This window comes from Acomys minous, assembly GCF_964271855.1.
Source record: "Acomys minous genome assembly, chromosome: 16".
NCBI lineage: Eukaryota > Metazoa > Chordata > Mammalia > Rodentia > Muridae > Acomys > Acomys minous.
Window position 1 is genome coordinate 20,363,699 of NC_140498.1, and position 18,553 is coordinate 20,382,251.

The 18,553-nt window shown below is 46.9% G+C and overlaps 2 protein-coding genes across 4 annotated transcripts in view; one reads left to right on the forward strand and one right to left on the reverse strand.

The window, feature by feature from the left end:
• The window catches only part of LOC311587252 (olfactory receptor 1f45-like), an 80,195-nt gene extending 76,563 nt beyond the window's left edge, over positions 1 to 3,632 (reverse strand). Inside the window, exon 1 of the mRNA XM_084763828.1 lies at positions 3,298 to 3,632. The gene's annotated coding sequence lies outside the window, so the exon portion shown is untranslated. The remainder of the gene's footprint in view (positions 1 to 3,297) is intronic.
• Positions 3,633 to 3,747: 115 nt separating this feature from the next.
• On the forward strand, positions 3,748 to 17,752 carry ZNF454 (zinc finger protein 454). 3 transcript variants are annotated; one of them, XM_084761578.1, is made up of 4 exons: positions 3,748 to 3,979; positions 5,052 to 5,182; positions 8,201 to 8,327; positions 14,559 to 17,752. In XM_084761578.1, the coding sequence occupies exons 2-4, from the start codon at positions 5,150 to 5,152 to the stop codon at positions 15,890 to 15,892; spliced, it is 1,494 nt and encodes a 497-aa protein (XP_084617704.1). In that variant the 5' UTR covers positions 3,748 to 3,979; positions 5,052 to 5,149; the 3' UTR covers positions 15,893 to 17,752. The 3 variants fall into 3 exon arrangements, with proteins under 3 accessions (XP_084617704.1, XP_084617703.1, XP_084617705.1); XM_084761577.1 differs by having other exon boundaries at positions 5,132 to 5,182; XM_084761579.1 differs by lacking the exons at positions 3,748 to 3,979; positions 8,201 to 8,327 and having other exon boundaries at positions 3,998 to 5,182.
• Positions 17,753 to 18,553: the final 801 nt, after the last annotated feature.

The window sequence follows — 18,553 nt, forward strand, 5'->3', positions numbered from 1 at the left end:
CTTTGAAGTAGACTTTAAAGGAGCCTTTTGTAAATAGTGGTTGTTATCTGAAATTTATGGGGTTGTTCTTCCTGAAGGATTCACAGAGACTACATAACTTAGTCCCAGGACACAACTGGCAAACCAAGAAGTCTCAAATGTCTGGGAACTGCTTAGGTAATAGCTCCTTCAGACAATCCCTAGATCAGATAAGAGGTATTGGTATTTGGAAATTGATTTATTCAAGAAGCCTTTTGTGTAACAATAAAGAGGCTCTGCAAAGCAAGGAGTTAAGTCCTTCAGAGGCTGATCCACCCTGCTGCTGAGAAGCCTAAATCCATCCTGCAGGGTTTCTTCAATCAGATCGTCCTGAGTAACCCAGAGCACTGACAGCCCTGACAGTTGATTCCTTAGGATATAGTTCAGGTAGGTCACTTCCCTATATTTACACTAATTGGCATGGTTCAGTCTCTGCTCACAATCCACAGGCTGGAACAATAACATAAGTGCAACACTTCCTACTCATGATACACAGGATGGAGGACTCCTAGACCCTGATGCCAAGTGGCTCCTAGTTCGGGGTGCCCAAGGGAGTGAGCCAGCTGATGCAGAGAAACAGGAGTAATGGAAAGATGGCTAAAAAGAACCCAGTACATCTAGGAAATTCTGGGCGGTTGGTGTGTAGCAAGTCAAAGTGACAGGCAAGGAAGCTAAAGGAAGATGTCACACCCTGCTGTAAAGGTCTTGTTACTGGGCTCTGCAAATCAGCACTAGGAACTAGGAAGAAGTAGCCACTCCTGAAGAAATCAGTTTGGGCCTATATAAACGTTCCTTTGCATATCCATAATTTATAGTGAGGGAGCAGACAGGGAAACCGTTTTGGTTTCTCCCAACCCCTTTCTTAGAGTGGATCCTAATGAAAAAAAAAAAAAAACCAGTCCATGAGAGAAATGGGGGCTGCCTGGGTGAATGTTGGAACAGTAAGTAAAGCCTGTAAGGGAGTCCTAGCTAGAGCCGTATGGTATCACGGACTTCATGTCAACGGTGTCGCTACAGTTTGAGTTGTTTTAATCTTTGAGAAAGTCTCCCAAGTTTCACCCAGGCTGGCCTTGAACTCACTGTGTTGGCTGCCTCTACCTCCTGAGTGAATTACAGTTGTACTGCCGCCACAGCCAGTTTACAGCACGGGGTATCAAGTCCAGGTATTCACGCAGGCACTCCAGCAGCTGAGCTACACTCCAGCCCTGTTTGAAGGATGTGCACGTCTGTGTGTCACACACACACACACACACACACACACACACACACACACACACGGGTACAGAAGGCTACCCATAAGGCAATCATTCCCTAATGGCTTTTACTAGCCCCAGCAGAAATAAATCCAATAAATGGAAGTTTCGCTACTTTCGTCATACATTTTGGAAGACACATTTCCTCCCAGCTACCCTAAGCAGCCTTTGCACCTTCCTTCATCAGCAGGAGTACCATTCCTGGTTCCACCTACTTCATTTACTGGGGCCTTGCTCAAGGCGTTTCATACATCAGTGCCTGCTTCCTCATTTGTTAACGAGGTGCTTTGGGTTATGCTAGGTAAGAACATGGTAAGGAAATTACCTAACAGAGTTAGTGCTAAATGCTACTTTATTGTCATAGATCTGAAAACTGAGGTCTGAATTTTCTAGCATGCTGTCCAGAACCCACAAGCACCTAAGAGAACAGTATGCTCTCAAAGCAAATGTCTTAGAGGAAGGTATATAGTGGAGGGCAGCTATGCCACACACTACCTATTGCAGAAACCTCCAGGCCTAGTGTCCTTTCTCCCCCTAACCACGCCATAATGTGGGGTTTTATTTATTTTGCTGTTGTTTTGGGTGAGCCTTGATTTTTCTTTTCAATGTTAGGATTCAAGCCAGCAGATGCTATCACTGTGCTAATGAGGGAACCTTCTCCCAGGGACCCTAGAATCCACCCCCCCACACACACAAAGATCCCAGTTTGCTTGACTAGTCCAACTCCATGACAGGCTTCAGGTTTTCACTCTGCTTAACTAGGCCAAGTTTCTAACAATCCCTGGAAAAAACACAACTCGTGGACAGTTCATGGGCAGCTAATCAGCCTATAGGACAAAATGAGCAAATACTATGTTTTTATTACTTCATGGCCTTGGTAAAGAACACAGCTGGCCCTGTCTAGTCAAATTAAAGGCCAACTCCTGAGTAAGAGCCCAAACCTCAACGACTCAAAAAGTCCCCAGTAACACAACACACAGCTAATCCTGCATCCCCTTGTATATGCTGAGTCAATTCTGACCAATCAAACCTTCTCACAAACCCCTCTGTCTATAACTTGAGCCTGCGTGCTCATCGGGGCCATCCTCTAGAGGAGAGAGGTGATGCCAGCATACTGGAATGAATGCTCTTTGCTTTTTGTTTGTTTTTTATTGACTTATTCAGATTGCATCTCAGTTGTTATCCCCTTGCTTGTCTCCTGCTCTTTGCTTTTGAATACTGCCTTGGAGTCTTTCTTCAGGGGATCGCCAAGATGCTAACACTACTACCCATCCCTAGCTCTCACCTTGCATCTGTCCTGCCCAGAACTGCCCAGTGAGTCTGGACAGATATGTTAATCTGTCCACTTCAAACTTCCATCGCTTTCTTCTCACACACAAAATGAACCCATTGTTCCTGCCATGGCTGTCAGAACCTCAGAGTCACACACATTCCCATACTGAGCTATCACTCCTTTTCCCTGGTGATGACGCTGGCCTTCCTAAGCATCAAATACACTAAGCCAAGTTCTTTGTGGGCAGCTCTTCCCAGGAAATCCAAATATCCCAAATATCCCCACCCTTGTTCCCTCTGTAACTCCCAACACAGCTTTACTGCCCTGTCACTCACTCCCTGGTGAATATTTTCTGTTTGATGGGCTGCCTTCCCTAGTCACACCAACCCTCTAGTGTGCAGGGTGCACTCAGTTTCTCCACCATCTGCATAGTGCCTGGACCTACCTGCTCCCTAAGTGAGAGAATGACATCTTTAAAGACCAGGATAGTCACTGACATTGCGTCCTAAAGAGTGGCCAGCAATCCCTGAAGTGCCGATCCTTGGATCGTATGTTTTTTTTCTGAATTGATTTTTCTTTTTTAACCAACAACACAGTTGCTCCATGAATACTTAACTACCTACTCAAGGGCAACTAGATATTTCCAGGAGGAGGCTCTGGTACATCACCCCATACTCACTGGCCCCAGCAAAATCAAAAGTAAATCCAAACTTCTCTAAATACCATCCCGCTATCCCAGAGAGACTTGTTGACCTTGTTGAGACTTCCAGGGCCTTCGTTCCAGTCCCTTCCATCTCTCATCCACGCGCGCCTGGGCGGCAGTCTTCCTCTTTCCCTGTACCCCTGCGACCGCCACCCTCGCAGCACCTCAGGGACCACGTGCACCTCCTGTCCGGCTGCGGCACGGGCCGAAGCGCCTATCCAGAGCACGATCCTGACAGAACTTTCAGCCCTTTTCCTGCCTCTCGGCCTTCCTACGTAGTTCCTGGACCTTCCCTGGCTTTGGTCGCAGGATTGAGCTCCCCTGGGATAACAGCATCCTGGGCCTTATTTCACCACGGAGACACAGGTAGTTAGCACGGAGCGGACCACAGTTCTGACCCGCGTTCAGCTGTAGGGCGCGACAGTGCTCCGCGAAGGCTTCTGGGAACTGTAGTTTAGCCAGTAGAGCCACTGTGCGCAGGCGCACGTCATCACTCTTGTCTCCCGTGTTCTGGGAAAAGAAGCCCCGAAATCTAATTGCTTTAGCACCGAGATTTGTTCGAACTAGACTCCCGGGCTCCCGGAGCAGTGCTTAGCCGCCGTTACAAGCTCCCGCTCATTGTGTCCTGACTGCTATGTGGTGGCGATGCTCTATCACAGAGGTAGACTCTCCTCAAAGAGCAGCCCGGCGGTGACCAGCCGCATCCAAACCAAGCGGGAAAACGACAGTCAGGTCGGGCGAGGGTTCAGGACGGAGGGGAGACCGACCAAGGGTGGGTCGTGGTCCATTTTAGAGGACATGAATCCCATGCCTTTAACTTGGCACAGAATGCGCTGAGGTTTGACTCCACACAGAAAGGACCGGCAGCGCGGTCTTGTGGTAGAGCTGAAAGATTCCCTATTGCATGTGGAGAAGCTTGGGTCAGGACCTCTAGAGTTTCTTGGAGCAGACTCAGGAAGAAGACAGTTGATCCCAACTGATGGGCATATTCCCGGTGACCCTCCAAGTCCTGTCTGAGGTACTTGTGAACAGGACAACTGCAGTGTAGTCCCTGCACGTGACAAAGCGGTAGAGGGTGGCTTGTGTAAATAACACCCCCCCCCTACACACACACACACACTCCTCCTCCCTCCCTCAACCCCTACTCGCACAGCACACAAATAAACTGCTTTTGCCTCCAGGTCACTTAACGGAGCTCAGAGAAGGAGAACCTGGAGGCCACACAAGCTTGGCTTGCGAGGTTTCCAAAGTGCTGAAGATCTGGCCTGCTGAACTCTCCTCCCCTTTCATGAGAAAGAAATCCACTCTACCCTCCTCCTTGTTGTTGTGTGGGTGTGGGTGGCCTCCCTTCCAGTACTCGGGTGGAAGGGTATCCACAACTGGGAGAGCTAGGACAGTGTCCCAAGGGTGCCCTGAGGCACAGGAGCCCAGGAACCTCACAGCTCTGAGAGGAGGCCTCTCCAGCAGAGACGATGCAGCGCCCAGGGAAGGGTTGCCCCTAAACCCTGAGGACCTGGGGAGCCTTGGAACCTGAGCTCCACTCCCTCATTTCTTCTCCTTTTCCTCTTCTGACAAGAGACTCACAGCAGCCAGGTTTATTGGAGGGATGAATCCAGGAGTGGCTGCCTCTGCTGTGGGTAGGAGACAGCAAAAAACAAATACTTTCAAAATACCTTCCAAAACAATAGGACATTGGAAATAAACTGACCAAAGAACTCATTGCTTTGGGAGGACTGAGAATGCAAGGATGTCAATATTCAGGAGTGCTCCCTGTGTGACCTTTGACCCAGCCCTCTCATCACAGATGTGCAGATGCTTCTAGCCTGAGGAATCCCATAGTTGGAAAGCTCTTCACCTGCCTCCTTTGTGCTTGGTGGTCCTCAGGTCACCAGAGAAGAAGGAATGGCTGTCAGCCACCTCCCAGCCCTGGTCCAGGTGAGTGGAAAGGAGTGTTGCATGTCATCATTGTCATCGTCCTGTGTCGTGCCCCACCCCACAGCTGTGCTCTTGACTTGAAGATTATAAGCTCGTTTGCTCTAACCAGAAGTTCTCCTTTTACTCCAGTCTCCCCAGTTGCCCCCTCCCACCCCACATCTCTTCATAGTGAGCCTTGGAGCTTTCTGTACATCGTGTAAGTGGCACGGCTGGGCAGGAATCTAGGCTAGTATGAAACGAAAACCTTTGCACTTTGTTAGTCAGTAAGGTGGGAGTCCAAATGGTAAAGATAGGATCTGACATAGAGCCAAAAGAAAGAATTCAAACTTTTCCCCGTGAACATGGGGTTTCCTAGACTCCTCTTTTATTTATTTAGAAGATGCCATGTAACTTTTGTTTCAGAAGAATATTTAATAGCAGTAAAAAAATGTGAAGAATTCTACTTCTACAGGTTAGGGGTATAGCTTTGTGATAGAGCTCTTGGTTAGCATGGATAAAGCCCTAGGCTCAGAGCCCAGAAACACACACACACACACACACACACACACACACACACACACACACACATACACACGTACACACATTCGTGCATACGAGCACACACATATACACTCACATACACTTATACACATGTTCATACACACACGTGCACATACACTCATACACACACCCACACACCCCACACCTATATACACACACCACACTACATCCACATACACTCACACAGACACACAAACTCAAACTCATGCACACGCACTCACACATATTCACACACTCACATACATGCACACACACACTCACTCATATACGTACATCCACACTCATACACACACATATATACACATACTCACACCCCTCACACCTACAACCACCCATTCACACACACTAAACACACACTCATAGTCACACATGAACGCTCACCAACTCACACACATGCACACTGGCACACACTCACTCACACATACCATCCACAAAGCTGGGGCGTGGTGGCTTGCACCTGTAATCCTAACACTTGGCCGACTGCAGCAAGAAGACTGAAAGTTGAAGGCCAGCCTGGGCTACATGAAGAGGCTGACTATTCTAATTTCTTTGCTTTTAAGTCTTTAGCTTTCTGGGACAAGGAATGTATGGGAGGTGGGAAGCTGGGTGAGCCGCCAACCAGCTCTAGCTTGCTGCCTGCTCGTTCTCCTCTTGTTCTGTTGGCTGGTTTTGGGTTTTTGTTTGCTTTTTAATCAAAAGAGCTTTATTTAGAGGCCGAAAGTTCAAGACTGGGCAGCCATGTGTTGCAAGGGCTCTGTGTTGCATCATGGGTAGTGACTGGAAAGAGAAGGGTGTGGCGAGTGCTGCAAGATGAGAGGAAGCAAGAGGGTGCCAAGGGAGTTAACTTCCCTTGACAGCACTGTGCTGCTCATAAAAGCCACTGCAGTCCGGAGAGACCTGCCCCATTCCCCCGTTACCAAAATATGTGCACTGAACCCTTCAGAGAACGGGGCTCCAGGACCTGCTCATGTCCCATAGAAGCTCCCGCTCTTAAAGGTTTCCCACGTCCCCACACCTTCACACTGGGTACCAGGCACATAGACCTTGGAGGTATGCCACGCCATACCTGAGGCATGGCAGTTAAATACTACTTATGTTGTTTGCAGGCTACTGTAATTTGGCTGCCACCAGGCAGGGTAGCTTAGGGTTATAAAACGTGCCAGGTCTGTGAGCTGTGTTAGAAAGCAGAGGTGAACAACAGTTCTTGATCAGTGCATTCCTGGGTCCACGTCAGCCTGTGCTCCTGGCCTCATTCCTGAGCACGGAGGCTTTGGGCACAGGTAGCAAACTTAGCTGAGATACTGGACTGGCCCCACATCCAAAGGCAAAGGTACAACCAGACTTTGGCTGTGGACTTGGAGTCTCGAGTGTACCTAGAGTCCTTCCTCTTAGACCCTTTGCTTTCTTTACCTGACCCCTTTTCCTCATTGCGCACTAGGTCCCTGGCTTCATAGTCAGCTCAAACAATCACAGTGTGCCGCGTGCTGTTTTCCATGCTAGAGTTCAGGTTCCTGAGAGAGACTCTTTCTTTCCGCGTTCAGAATTTCCAAGGAAGTGATAAGTTATAATCAGAGAAGACATGGTGTCGTGGTACAGAACGATTACTCCCATGGTGTGTGTGTCTTTGTGTGTGTGTGTGTGTATGTGTGTGTATCTGTGTGTCTGTGTCTGTGTGTGTCTGTGTATCTGTGTGTGTCTCCGTGTATGTGTGTGTATGTGTGTGTATACACACTCACACATGTGTCGGGGTGGGCAGATGAGCAGTTGAAGAAAAGTAAAATCACTGAAACCAGTGGTCATGCGCCACTGACAGACACAGTGCATTCTGAGAAGTGCATCATGAAGCTGTTTCTTCTTTATGTGAACACACAGAGGGTGTTTCTGCAAACCTAGATGGTCTGGGTCAGCCATTTAACACGGCCTCCTAGTGTAATCCAGAGATGTGGAAAACATGAAACACGTGAGATTGCTGCTGCTGAAACATGGCATATTGTTCCACAGTAAAGATTTCTTGGGTATGTTGGAGGATACCCTAAAATAATGGTTTAAAAAGAGTACAGTAAGTGTATCGATATTTGATGTCCTTACCAAGTGTTAGCCGCTGAACAGTACTGTGCTTTTACACTACTGCTGGTGCCATTTGCTTATCGAAATCACCATCACCCCAAACATGGAAATATGTGTGTGCTGAGATGTTAGCCCGGCTACATCAGAGCTGCCGAGAGAGATGGGAGGTGTTGCGGGCACAGTGAACAAGTGCACACTCTCACTCCTTCTCTACCATTGGTGTCAAAGTTGGGGACAAAGTATATCTTTAGCACAAAGCTCAGCGTCCAGGAGATGCTGAGGATATGCCTAGCCTGTCCCCTGAACACCAGCTTCCTGCTGGCTAATGGTCCCTGTGAGCTGCTGGGACAGCCAGTCTCTGCGTTTTCCTGCGGTATCCCCTGGTTGGTAAGCAAAGGTTCTCTGTTACAGGACTTGGTGACCTTCAAGGATGTGGCTGTGGTCTTCACGCAGGAGGAGTGGGGACGGCTGAGCTCTGCCCAGAGGGCCTTGTACAGGGAGGTGATGATGGAGAACTACAGCAACCTGCTCTGGCTGGGTAAGCTGGACACCACGGGGCTTAGCTTCACCCTTGCAGGACTCATCAGGGACCCCGAGCAGCCATACAACAGATTGGGTTGGCCTCACTGCTGCTGCCGCCTTCGCTCTTACTGTATTTATCTTCTTGTTGTCCCCTGAGTCTATTGAAGCCTTACCTAAAGATGTGTCACAAGTGAGGGGGGAGTGGGAACAGACTCTCTGCCTCGGGACCTAAGCCGTCTTGCCCCAGCCCTTGCAAACATGCTCTCCTTCCTGTCTAATCACCATTTCCAGAAAATTCTGAGGACCATGTCTCATCTTTTTTGTTTGTTTGTTTGTTTGTTTGTTTTGTTTTTCGAGACAGGGTCTCTCTGTAGCCCTGGCTGTTCTGGACTCACTTTGTAGACCAGGCTGGCCTCGAACTCGCAGTGATCCGCCCGCCTCTGCCTCCCGAGTGCTGGGATTAAAGGCATGCACCACCACGCCCAGCTCCATGTCTCATCTTTATGATGACTTTTATCTCAATTTTGAACAGATAAGGTCGGGTTTTATTTTCTACCTCCTTGAAAAACAGGGCTCTTAGGATCCAAACCAGATTTGTTTTTTCACCTGGAAAAAGCAGAAGAGTGCATGTCACAGGATGCTCCGGAGGGCTTTGTTCTCGGTGAGGGTTGTGCATGTGGGAGACATTGGGAGGATCCCAGGTGGGGAGGGGGGTAGGCTTGAGGTCTCAGCAAATGTGACAGGCCAGGGCACATTGTCCCGGCATGCATTCCCAAACTGACATTCATTATAAAAGTCTGATTATGTCTGGCCCCTTCTTTCTCTCCGTGGTTCACATGTATTGGTAGTCTGTGGCTGGAGAGGCGGCCAGCAGTGAAGAGTGCTTGTCCTCCCTCTTCAGTTCCCAGCCCCCACACTGGACAGCTCACAGTTGCCTGGACCTCCCTCCACCTCCTGTGGATCCAGCATCCTCAATTGGCTTCCACAGGCACACTGCACACACGCTCTTACACATGAGTAAAAATAAAAATTTAAAATTAGCAGTCTGCTTGTCTCACTCTTGGGTTGGAGTGGCCTTCTTAAATCTAACATACAGAAGCCGCCTGCACGTCTCTAGCGAGGAGCCTTCTTAGGACTCTGGAGACAGTTCTGTGTTCGCTGAAGCACCTCTTTTTCTAGTGATGCAGCCACACATGTCCTCACCTCCCTCTTGTTTTCTGTAACCACAGGGAGGTCTGTTCAACCTCCTTTAACTGCCCTCCTGTGCCAGGCTCTGTGCTTGGCTACAGGTGCCAGAGGGGCAGTATTGCCGCACACTTGGCTACACTGCTCACACCCAGCACAGTGTGTGGCTGCTAGTGAGACTTGCTGCCTGGGACAGAGAGAACATGGCAGCTCGGTGGCTTTCCTGAGAAGTCTGCTGGGGCTTGTGACTCAAATATGGGATTATGTCTTTCTGCTATTTTGAAGTCTTTGAGAAATTCCCTACCTTACCTAGGATGCTGTAACATTGCATTTTCCTGTAGTGTGTTACAGGCTGTAAAATGTCTTTTTTTTTTTTAAAGACAGAGTTTCGACATAACCCTGGCTGTCCTGGAACTTGCTATGTAGACCAGACTAACCCTGAATTTACAGAGAACCCCCTGCCTCTGCCTCCTGAGTGCTAGAATTAAAGGCGTGTGCTACCACACTTGACCTGTAAAGTTATCTTTTAAGAAATCTACTGCTATTTTTTCACTGTAATCCAGTGAAATAGGCAGAAGTTTATATTTTATAGTTAATAGCAGCCGGGTGTGGTGGCACACGCCTTTAATCCCAGCACTCGGGAGGCAGAGGCAGGTGGATCGCTGTGAGTTCGAGGCCAGCCTGGTCTACAAGGGGAGTCCAGGACAGCCAAGGCTATACAGAGAAACCCTGTCTTGAAAAAAACAAACAAACAAAAAATAGTTAATAGCTGGATATCGCAAATCTAGGACCTAGGTTCAATTTCCCAGTATAGGGAAATAAAGAAAATCTTTAACTCACCCCTATAGAATAGTCTATGAATTTTGGTGTTCTTTGACAACCAACTGCTTTACCTCACGGAGCCGTCTTACCAGCCCAAAAATCTCCAACGTTTTAAGTATTGACAAATTACTATACCTGACCTCCAGTGACAGGTCCCAGTCAAAATTCAGACACTGAAACTATTCTATATAATTGCCTTAGGTTACAACGTTACAAGCCAGGATGTAACGAGCAAGAACATGTAATTTTGTTTGCTGGCTTGAGGCAGGGTTTCTCTGTGTAGCCCCTGTTGTCCTGGAACTTTGTAGACCAGGTTGGCCTCGAACTCAGAGATCCACCTGCCTCTGCCTCCTGAGTGCTGGGATTAAAAGTGTGTGCCACGCACTGCCCTATAAATGTTTCTGAGTCTGTGTTACCTCCAATAATATAATATGTTCCCTCTCCTTCCATTTTCCTGAAACTTGCATTTTTCTTTATGGTTTCATGAAATTCACTATATATGTTTACCACATTTTCATTATCATTTCCTGTTGATGGACAGCTAAGATGGACCCGTTTTCCTGCTATTGCAAATTAAGCACGGATGGGATGTGGTAGGACGTAGCACGCTTTGGGTATCTGTTCAGGCATGAGATAGCGGGTCATATGGTAATTCTATTTTTAATTTTTTTAGAGAAACCTCCATACTGATTTCCATATGGCTGTATTGCACACTCCCACCGGCAGCAGATAAGGAGTTCTCTTTGCCCACGTCCTTGCCAGCACTCGTTCTTAAGACAGTTATTTTTAATCACAGAAAGAGAAACATCATGATATCTGGCTTTGCTTTTTACGTTTTCTATCCTCCGGGCCAGCAGCTAACAGAGAGAAGTGACAGTTAAGTACTGTGCGGGGTGGTCTGGGGTAGGCATTTTTTTTGCCTCCTGACACATTTAATCCTTCATGTCCTGCAAAGCAAGAATGTCAGATGCACTCTGCAGCTAACCCCACCCCGAGAAGATACTGCGTTTGGACGGGTGCTGCTCTTGGTTGGAAGGTCGGGATCAGCACAAACCCAACCGACCCCAGAACTCTCATGTTTTTTTTCCTCCTCCGTATTATTTTCAATCAGACAGGATCCCAAGGAAACAACCAGACGTTACATCTCAAGTAGCTGCCGGTCATTTTTATATGTCTCTCATTTACTAATATTAGGTCTCTGGGTCTCATACTCTTTAGTTTTCAATTTTCTTTGGGTGTAACTACACAAGAGTTTCATTTATAATTTTATTCTCTCTCTCTCTCTCTCTCTCTCTCTCTCTCTCTCTCTCTCTCTCTCTCTCTCTCTCTCTCTCTGTGTGTGTGTGTGTGTGTGTGTGTATGTTCAGGTGCCCACATACACAGAAGCCAGAGGATGTCTTATTCCCTTGAGGCAGGCTTTAAGCCATTATGACATCTGTCCTGATGCCGCCTTAGCATGTGAGGTGTTATACACTCTATGTGGGGAAAGGCAAGGAAAATCCATGCAGGCGCCTCACGTGAACGCTACAGAAACCTGACAATGGTCACGTGCCCTCCATTCCTGTCTTCACTTGTCTCACCGAAGGCTTATCGGGTTTTTAACTCTTACTTAAATCCCTTGGTAGCTTGTTTCCTTTATTATTTCCTTCTTCACTGGATTTAATTTCCTCTTGGGATTGATAGTCAATATATCCATCTATTTCCTACATTTGAAAGCTTTAGTGTCCTGTGAGCTCCTGCTCATATCTGTACTTGCAGCACCTGTCAGTTCAGCAGATTCTAACTGTTGTCATGGTTTCTCCTTTGATGTGTCAGCTATGCGGAGATGTATCACTTTCCTTCTGTTTGCTCTGATTTTGACTTCGAACATTTTGAGGCTCTGTCCCGTGTGTGCACGCAGGTGGAGACAGTCCCTATTACGTCCCTTTGCCAATGATCTGTCTTCTCTAATGCTGTGAGATTTGTCTCAGACTACTATAAGCACCGTCTTTTTTTTTTTTTTTAACATTTTAAATCCTTTCCATTCTTACATCTTTGCTATTTTAGTGTCTGCTGCGTTTCCCTGTTTCTTTTCTGATGGCCTGTGGCTCTGTTTATTTAGATTCCTTACTCTGTGTGTGGAGGTTGATGTCCGCTCTCCTCTTTGTACACTTCATTCACCTGCGTTAAATTCCTTATTTTTTATCTTTCTTCCCTTCTATTGGATTGTTTTTATTGTTCCACGTTTATCCTGTATTCGCTTGTTGATTTACAGTCCTTAGCCTTTTAGTGGTAAGTGTAATATTTGAAACCAGATTTTTATTATCCAAAATAATAATGTTTTTTACGTGTCGTCACACAGGACGGGGGATGTAGCTCAGCTGGTTGAGTACTCACGTAGCATTCATCAAGCTGTGGTTCAACCCCAGACCCACATAAGCCAGGCTTCATGCTGCGACCTCAGCACCTGGGAGGTGAGGGAAGGAGGGTTACAAATTCAAGGTCATTGTCAGCTACATAGTGAGTTGGAGGCCGCTGAGATACCTGACATGCTGTCTCAAAACAAAGAAAAATAAAATTCCTGACCATTGCTCGAACTTTTCAGTATAAAAATGGTTCCTTGTCCCCTCTTTTGTGCTGTTCTGTCATATACTTTTCCTGTGTATTTTAATTCTACAAAAGTCAAGGCAGGGGGGCTGGAGAGATGGCTCAGAGGTTAAGAGCACTGGTTGCTCTTCCAGAGGTCCTGAGTTCAATTCCCAGCAACCACATGGTGGTTCACAACCATCTATAAGGAGATCTGGCACCCTCTCCTGGCGGGCAGGCACATATCCAGGTAGGACATTGTATACATAATAAATAAATAAATAAATCTTTTTTAAAAAAAAGTCAAGGCAGTACAATTATTATATGATATAATCAATATTTACTGTCCAAAATGTACTTTTTCTACTGCTCATTCCTTACATTTCATATTCCCACAGATTTGTTTTTCCATCTCCCAGGGACATTCATGGTTTCCTTTGAAGATGGGCCTGCGGCCGGCCCTGGCTTTTACTTCTTTGTAGGGCAGTATCTATCTTGTGTTTACTCTCTGAAGATGTTTTTTCCTTTTGGTTGACGTTCTCTTTTGAGTTTGGCAGTTAGGTTCTTTTAACACTGTTTAGTAGGTGTGGACTTGTCCTTCGCAGCATGGGATTATTTGGTCAGATGACCCATGGGGCCATGTCTACTTCCATTTCTATGTGACCACTGTGCTCCTCCCCCGGATTCACAGCTTCTCTTCTGTTGGGAGGCCAGATGCTCTCTAGTGAGTGGACATCGTCCCTTGACTTCTGCTCTTGCTTTTGTGTCTCTGTAGTGTTTCCCTCAGGCAGATGTCACGGTACCATTTTGGGGACACTGCTTCTGCATATGCAGTTGAACATCCTTGTTTCGTCACTCTACCTTAGCATTTCATGCAGCCTAGGAACACATTAACTTCTGCCATATAAATACTCAAATAAGTCTAGAAGGCGTAGAGCATTGGTGACGGTCTTGAGGGTTTCCTGCTGCCAAGTGTTGACCCCTAGACTCAAGGTTTTGTTTTGGCAGTGTTGGGGTTGCCATAAAGACCCTATCACTGGACAAAATAGCCATATACCGGCTCCCCTTATTTGTTAGCTTAGTATGGTCCACATTAGAGAATTTTTAAGTCTCTTAGTGTTTTTGTGTGCTTTCTTTGATTAAAAATTTTTCACACAATATATTTTGATCATGGTTTTTCTGTGCTGTCTCCTAGAACCTTCTGCCCAAGCTTATGATACCTCTCTCTCTCCCTCTAGAGAAATTTTTGAGATACAGTATTCTCTCTTTTTAAAAAGATGATGATAATGATGATAATTTGTGTGTGTGTATTTGCCTATTTGTATGTCTGTGTACCACATGCATGCCTGGGACACGCAAAGGCCATTAGATGTCCTGGCACTGTAGTCACAGGCAGATGCTAGCCACTATGCGGGAGCTGGGAACCGAATCTGGCCTTGTGAAGGAACAGCCAATGTTCTTAACCACTAAGCTATATCTCGAGCCTCCAAATTTTACCCTTTAGCCCAGGTTAGCCTCAAGCTCATGGTGGCCCTTTTGCTTCAACCTCTCAAATGGGGGGATTGCAAACATGAGCTGCAGTTTCTTTGTTACATTGTTAACAGGCTGCTCAGTTCCTTCCGTCAAGCTGTTCCTCCAGGGTAAGTGCGACATTTCCGTTCTCAATGTCTTTCAGGTGGGATTACCATGACCACGAGTAAGACATTTCTCAAGGCTGCTATCCCTAAAAGAGAACCAGATCAATGGATAACGGAAGACAGAGTCACCAGAGAGATTCCCTGCGAGCGTGCTGACCTGTTAGGTTGGCAATGCCAGGAAGGTCAGGAGGTCAGGTTGCAGCAAGTGGTCTTCGCCTCACAGGACACTCCACCAAAGCTCAGTGAGCAGAAGGTCAAGGGGCCTGAGAGGGGCTGCGTGGTGAGTGCATTGCCTGTTCAAAGTCAGAGGTCTCAAGCCATCAAAAAAGCTTTTGAATGCGGTGAGTGCGTGAAAGCCTTCTCCAAGAGTTTGACCCTTAAGAAACATCGGAAAAGTCATACTGAAAAGCTCGACACACGTCAGAAAACGCCAAGTGGAGAAAAACGCTATGAATGTAGAGAGTGCGGGAAGGCCTTTCACCAGAGTACACATCTTATCCATCACCAAAGGAGTCACACCGGGGAGAAGCCGTATGAATGTAAGGTCTGTGGCAAGGCCTTCTCCGTGAGCTCTTCACTTACCTACCACCAGAAAATCCATACCGGAGAAAAGCCTTTTGAGTGCAACGTTTGTGGAAAAGCCTTTATCCGGAACATACATCTTTCCCACCATCATAGAATACATACAGGAGAGAAACCTTTCCAGTGTAACATTTGTGACAAAGCTTTCGTTTGCAGAGCACATCTTACCAAGCACCATAACATTCACAGCGGCGAGAGACCCTATAAATGTAACGAATGTGGGAAAGCCTTCAATCAGAGTACAAGTTTTCTTCAGCACCAGAGAATACATACTGGAGAGAAACCCTTTGAGTGCAGTGAGTGTGGAAAGGCCTTCAGGGTAAACTCATCCCTCACTGAACACCAGAGAATTCACACGGGGGAGAAACCATATAAATGTAGTGACTGTGGCAAAGCATTCAGGGATAATTCATCCTTTGCGCGACATCGGAAAATTCACACCGGAGAGAAACCTTACAGGTGTGGCTTGTGTAAGAAAGCTTTCAGGGACCAGTCGGCCCTGGCGCAGCATCAGAGAATCCATACTGGGGAAAAGCCTTACATGTGTGAGGTATGTGAGAAAGCCTTCAGTGACCATTCGGCCCTTACCCAACATAAGAGGATTCATACGAGAGAAAAACCATACAGATGTAAGATCTGTGGGAAAGCTTTTATCCGAAGCACCCACCTCACTCAGCATCAGAGAATTCACACGGGAGAGAAACCTTATAAGTGTAAGAAGTGTGGGAAGGCCTTCAACCAGACTGCAAACCTCATTCACCACCAGAGGCATCATGTTGAGGAAACGTGATAGGAAGGTGGTTCATTTGGAAGTGCTGTAGGAACGATGCCAGTAATTATTGATTATAGAGAATGCATAGGGAGCCACAGAAAGCCTTCTGCCAGGGCGCTTGTATTAACTGAGCACCAGCTTTCACGAGGTCATGGGTCTTGAGAGTTTGAAGAATGGAAAACACACACACACCTCAGTTGGATAGTAATACTTCTTTTTTATTGCCCTGAGTTACCAACTACTAGAACCAAAAAGAAACTTCATTAAAAGTATAAATGTCAGTTTGGCAAACTTACAATTTGTTAAAACAATTATAAAATGATAACTTAAGGAACCAAAAAAAAAAAAAGGAAGAAAATGGTCTTTATGTATTTTGTTCTAGATTTTCTTACGTAAGAAAGCTGCTGTCTTTTAATAGAAGCATTTGTCTCCTCTCCCCGACGTCCCTGGTGCCCAGTGTAAGGCGGGTGCAGTCAGTGACCCATGCAGGAGTCAAGAATCACTCAAATCATACTTCTTGTGAGTCTCCGCCACCTCCTGTCAAATCTCGTGAGTCTCCCTGCCTCCTGCTCCTTACCTGTGCTCTTCTGGGAGGGTTCATTTGCATTGTGTGATACTCCTCTGTCTTGGCTCCAGCTCTTGTCACCATGTCCTTGTTCTCACCACCCTGGACCTCATCCATAATGCAAATTGGAACCGCAAGATCAGCAGTGCCATGGCTCTAGATTTTGCGCCCAAATCCATCTTTCAGAACCCAAGGTCTCTTTCTGGAGGCAAAAGGGCATCGAAGGTATTGTGTCACCCAGTTATACAAGGCCTTGGCTAACTGTGACCCTGGTAGGATACCCATAGAGGGGCTTTTCCCCGATAGCCGTTCCACAGCATAGGAAAGTTACAGTGTCTGTCCACAGGAGTCAGGGGCTTGCTCAGTTTTAAGGAGGATGAGCCCCACTATCTGGTCATGGTTGATATTCCTGGCCACTTCTATTTTTGTGACTTGCCATCTCCCCATTTACAATTGATACAAGACAAGGACTCTAAGGCTGGGACTCAGATGCTCTGACCCATTTCCTGTTCCTGGTCAGTCCTCTGTAGCTACTGCATTAGAGTCTATCTATCTGCCACGCCCATACTATTAACTCTACATCCTGCTCCTCGCCCAGCCTTTATCTGGATTTCTGAAGGTATTAATTGTGCTCTATAAAAGCACTATGCTTATAATTCCTGCTTATATATTTGAAAGTTCATTTCTTTTCCTCCACCGGGGCATCCTACCACTTAAAGACTCTATTGTTCTGACCGTGGTGTACATGCTGAGCAGACCCAGGCCCAGAAGGCTGTGACGGGCTAGTCCTGCAGACAGCTCTTTCACCGTCAATATTTTTCCTAGAAATCACGCTCACAACCATGCCACTTCATATATGCCACCCCTGGAGACACTCTCTTCCACACCTGGAGGAACAGAAGCTCTGTACCCCTCCAAGGGGGTACACTCATAACAATGGAGACACACGAGCCAGGAAACTCATTCCAGGAGGCAAGTTCCTAGTTCCTGGCTTGTAGAAGTGCCACTTTATGAAGTTGGGCAGTCTTGCCCGCTAAAGTGGGAGGGACAACTCTGCCCCAACTTAAAGACGATGCTTTTGTATATTGTGTCAGACTCTGGGGTGTTGCACACACCTAGATGGAAGATTTGAGCTCCCTCAAAACCTAAATTCAATGTTCAGCAAATAAAGCCCAACAGGAGGCAGGTGACTCCTGTTAAGGGACTGATGACTCACACGGCCTTCCTTCTGCATGTAAAGGGGCATTTAAGAGGTTATTGGCACTCCCCGGGGTGTGTGCGCACACATCCTCTGCAGTCTCATATGGCTAGGCCTGCAGGTTGGGTGCTAACCTGTAGCACCGTGTTCCCTGCTCCTGACCTCTGCTTTCAGCATGGTCCAGCCTACCTGCCGGGTCCTCAGTCACACAAACCAACCTATGTCTTTACTTTGAGTCTGTAGGAGTTTTCCAGTTCCTTTTGGTTTTGTGATGGTTTGCTTTGAGACAAGCTCTCTGTAAGCCAGCCTGTCCAAAAGTCACCAAGGAGTCCAAGGTGGCCTCAAGTTGTTGGTGATCCTCCTGCCTCGGCCTCCCAAGTGTCCAGCTTGAGAGTCACATTTCTAAGTTTGATGTTTGTCTCTTGATTAGTAACAATGGCAAGTGCTATGTTGGGGCTGAAGCCTGAATTGGGGCGACAGTCTCTTTTATCTTGGTGACATCCTAGGATGGTGGCTGCCATCTCGCTTTCTCTGAGCTTATCTTCCTCAGGTGTAGCTTGTGAAATTATGCTCATTCATTCATCCCTTTCCCAGGAGGCAGAAAGGCAATAAAGAGCCAATTAAATATGCCTGGGCCAACTTGAATGTCTTATAGTGGTGTTTGGCCGGTCATTGGCCTTATGGCGTTCTACCAAATAATTAGCAGTGCCTTGACTAGGAGAGCCAACTGCCTGGGTACCATTCTGTTCTTTTCTAATCTGAAGCAGCATGAACTATCGACATGGCTGATGGGACTAGCCCCCACATCACCTTTGACCTCTAGTGTGCATTTTCAGGACCCATGAGATAGATAACTGTGTTCTCCAGTCCAGGAGTGGTGTGCACGCCTTTAATCCCAGCACTTAGGAGCTAAAGG

Excerpts from the sequence above, each read along its gene's own strand:
- ZNF454 (XM_084761577.1), top strand. The coding sequence starts at position 3,893 with ATGCTCTATCACAGAGGTAGACTCTCCTCAAAGAGCAGCCCGGCGGTG. Across the intron at positions 5,183-8,200 it reads ACCTCCCAGCCCTGGTCCAG|GACTTGGTGACCTTCAAGGA; the intron begins GTGAGTGGAAAG and ends TCTCTGTTACAG. Across the intron at positions 8,328-14,558 it reads CAGCAACCTGCTCTGGCTGG|GTGGGATTACCATGACCACG; the intron begins GTAAGCTGGACA and ends AATGTCTTTCAG.